This window comes from Paroedura picta, chromosome 9 (assembly GCF_049243985.1).
Source record: "Paroedura picta isolate Pp20150507F chromosome 9, Ppicta_v3.0, whole genome shotgun sequence".
Taxonomy (NCBI): domain Eukaryota; kingdom Metazoa; phylum Chordata; class Lepidosauria; order Squamata; family Gekkonidae; genus Paroedura; species Paroedura picta.
Genome location: NC_135377.1, coordinates 10,350,627 through 10,353,878, shown reverse-complemented (window position 1 = coordinate 10,353,878; position 3,252 = coordinate 10,350,627). Strand labels below are relative to the sequence as shown.

Sequence of the window (3,252 nt, the reverse complement as noted above, 5' to 3'; positions counted from 1 at the left end):
CGTCACCGAACCTCTCGTGGCTTACGTCACATCGCACTAGTGTCCCGCGGGATGCGAAACCCCGCCCTCCTCCCCTGCCCATTGGCTCAGACGCCATAAGACCATCTCAGCATAGCGCGGCGGATTGGTCGCGACGGCCTGGGCCGCTGGGCGCGCGGAGCCGGCAAGAGGGAGGAGGCGCGCGTCATTTGCATAAGCCACGCCCCTCCCGGTAAGCCCGCCCTCCTCTCCTCCCCTTGCTTATCCTTGCGGGATGCAGAGCATCCTCCTTCACTGGGTGCCTTTCTCAATGGAGAAGGTGGGGATTGGCCTGGACCTGTGACGCGGATGTCTGGAGGAGAAGGAGAGTGCTGTGCCTGAGGGACTGGGAGGAGAGGGAAGGAGGATTTGCTCAATTATTTGTCTCAGAAAGAAACAGGCTGGGAAGTTTCCATTTGGTTCCTTGAGAACCAGATGAAAGCTGAGGTAGAAAACCCTGTCTGTGCTGCTCTTTTACCTGCAAAAGCACACCTCAAAAGCCCGAGTGTGACCTGGAGCGATCTCTTGCTTCTACGAATCAAGTTAAACTGTTTGCCTTTTGATAATTTTTCAGACCTCACTTGAAAAGACTGTGAAGAAACTGAACCACTGTGGGTTTTTTTTGGATTTTGATATTTCACCAATTATTTTTTTTAAAGCAGGAAGTAACTTTTTTTGGGGGGGGGGCACTGGACTTGAAAGGGACAAGGAGCAAACCAGCAAATGGCCAAGTAAGTTGAAATAAAAGCATCCTTTCCTAGGATGTGTAATTTCACCTGAATATTATTAGGGGGGGGTATCCAAGACTTAGCATTCCCTCATTGGAAATCAGTTTTGTATATTCAGTAGGAGAAACAGAGGACTGAATTTTTGTACCTCTTTGGGCAGCATTTTGGCTTTCAAGGAAGATTTAGAAAAATATTTCCTTTCACCTGGTTTTCTAAAAATGGGGATTTTTGTAATTTCCTAGCAGCGTTCACAGGTTGGACAGAAAACCTCTTATTTCAGGACACCTCATTTGGGAAGAAGCTCATCAAAGGAACCCAACTGCCGGAGATTGACTCAGCCCACCCTCCACCTGCCCAGCGATGTGGACTTTTTTAGGCATTGCCTCCTTCGTCTACGTCTACAAGAAATGCGGTGACTTGATGAGTTATGCCAACAAGGAGGTGCTGCTCTCCATGCTGGTATTCTTTTCCCTTGGTTTGTTGCTTTCCTATCGATACCGCTCCAGGGGGCTCAAACAGCAAAAGGACAAGAATCCCCAATGTGGGCTGCTCTGTAACTTGCTTGCCACTGTACCCTTCATTGGATTTTTCTGGACTAAATCGCACACGAGGCTTCAAGAAGACCTGCAGCCGGAATACCGAAAGGTAGGGTGGGATCTTAGCCTGACAAAACAGCAGCCAAGTTTTATGTTGTGTATTGATTTACTTCATGTGTACCCCATTTTTCTCCCTAAAGGGGTCCCAAAGTCACTTATGCCATTCTCTTTTCCTCCAGCCTATCCTTTTGACAACCCTGTCAGGTAGGTTAGGCTGAGAGAGGGACCAGCTAACTTGGGTGGGGTGGGGGTGGGGGTTGAGCCTGGGGTCTTCCAGAACTTAGTCTTCAACATTGCAACACATTTTGCTGTCATATTCTCTTAACTCTTCTATTAAAACCTTGCTTCCTTTTTAGGAATTAAAAAAGGGGGGGAAACCCCAATATTTCAAAGAATCATAGAGTTGGAAGGGATCCCTGGGTCATCTAGTCCAACCCCCTGCACTATTCAAGACACTCACAACCCTATCGCTCATCCACGTTAACCCGCTACCCCCTTGAACCTTCACAGAATTTGGGACTTGTGAAGGGAGTGTATCTTCTTTTAAAAAACCTTACTGCAGACCTATCTTCCACCCAGATCTTTGTTTAATTGAGGAAGTGTGCTTGCACATGAAAGCTTATACCCGGTATTAAACTTTGTTGGTATTCAGGGTGCCACTAGACTCAAACATTGGTGTAATTTGGTGAACAGTCTGTATCCCCCAGCTGAAGGAGAAGGGAGTTGGATTTTTAGGATCTTGGAAAATTAAAAAATACCATCCCTGGGTTTGTAATCACCAGAGCTGACGGCTCCTAGCTGTGTAGTGTGGCAACAAATCATTGAAGAGAGACAATATTTTAAAAAATGATGGGATGTTTGTTCTGCATAATTGAAAAATCTTATGTGACGAGGCACAGTTGGCACATTCTCCAGTCTTAGTTCATCCCTCTTTGCTTTCAGATGATAATTTCCTATATATTGTGTTCCTTCAGGAGACTTACCTCTTTTCTTTAGCAGCAACATAACTACCAGACTTTTGGGTTTGAGTCTCAATAGGGTACATTAAGGAATGGAAATAAACCAAAGCAAAAAAAAAGCCCCCATTCTCTTCAAGTCAGCCATTGCTTAACTGTCATATATCTAACACAAAGCAACTTCTAATCCTCACCCTCCTTCTGGCTGGAGTGAAAGAGGGGTAAAATGGAGGATTTCTATCTTTCGTCCAGCACGTGGCTAATTTCCAGATAGCAAACCTTCTGCTCAACATTTGGAAGGAAAAAGGGCTGGATTCCTATCTAAACTCTTGATAATGTAGGTCTTCTCATGTTTTTGTAGCATACTTCTCCTTAGACCAAAATGCTGCTGTTTTAATTATTTGTTTGCAATTGTTTGGATAGCGAGAGGTAGGGTTCCTAGTCTGCAGGTAGTGGTTGAAGAGCTCCAGGAATTACATCTGGTCTCCAGAGTTACAGAGATTGGCTCCCCTGGAGAAAATGGCTGCATTTAAAGGTGGGCTTGATAGCATTATACCCTACTGAGGTTGCCCACCCCCCTGACTCCAAAATCTGGTGTTCCTGAACTCAGAACTGATAACCATAGTGGGAGGATTCCTGGAGTGATGGGGTCATGCTGTTCCTAGGCACATTACACCTCATTGCAGAACGCTTCCTGACTGCTTTCTGTTGAGCTTGTTTCATAAAAATCAGTGGGACCCGCAAAGCCTTGTTCTTGACAACCTGATTTTTGAGGTGAAGGTGTAGTAGAGCTAGGACACCTGCTCTGTGTGGACAAAATCCCAGGCTTCATCCACAAAACCTTCTTTAAAAAAATTCCAAAGGAATGGGATGGGAATGGTGTTCACCATGCTCAGAACATTGAAGAGTGACTTCCAGCCAGAGCAGGAGATACTCCCCTGCATGGACCAATGG

General features: G+C 45.8%; 1 protein-coding gene across 1 annotated transcript in view; it reads left to right on the top strand.

The window, feature by feature from the left end:
• Positions 1-210: 210 nt before the first annotated feature.
• SQLE (squalene epoxidase) overlaps positions 211-3,252 on the top strand; it is a 29,048-nt gene continuing 26,006 nt past the window's right edge. Inside the window, exon 1 of the mRNA XM_077351520.1 lies at positions 211-1,391. Coding sequence (XP_077207635.1) covers positions 1,107-1,391 — 285 coding nt within the window. The 5' untranslated portion in view covers positions 211-1,106. The remainder of the gene's footprint in view (positions 1,392-3,252) is intronic.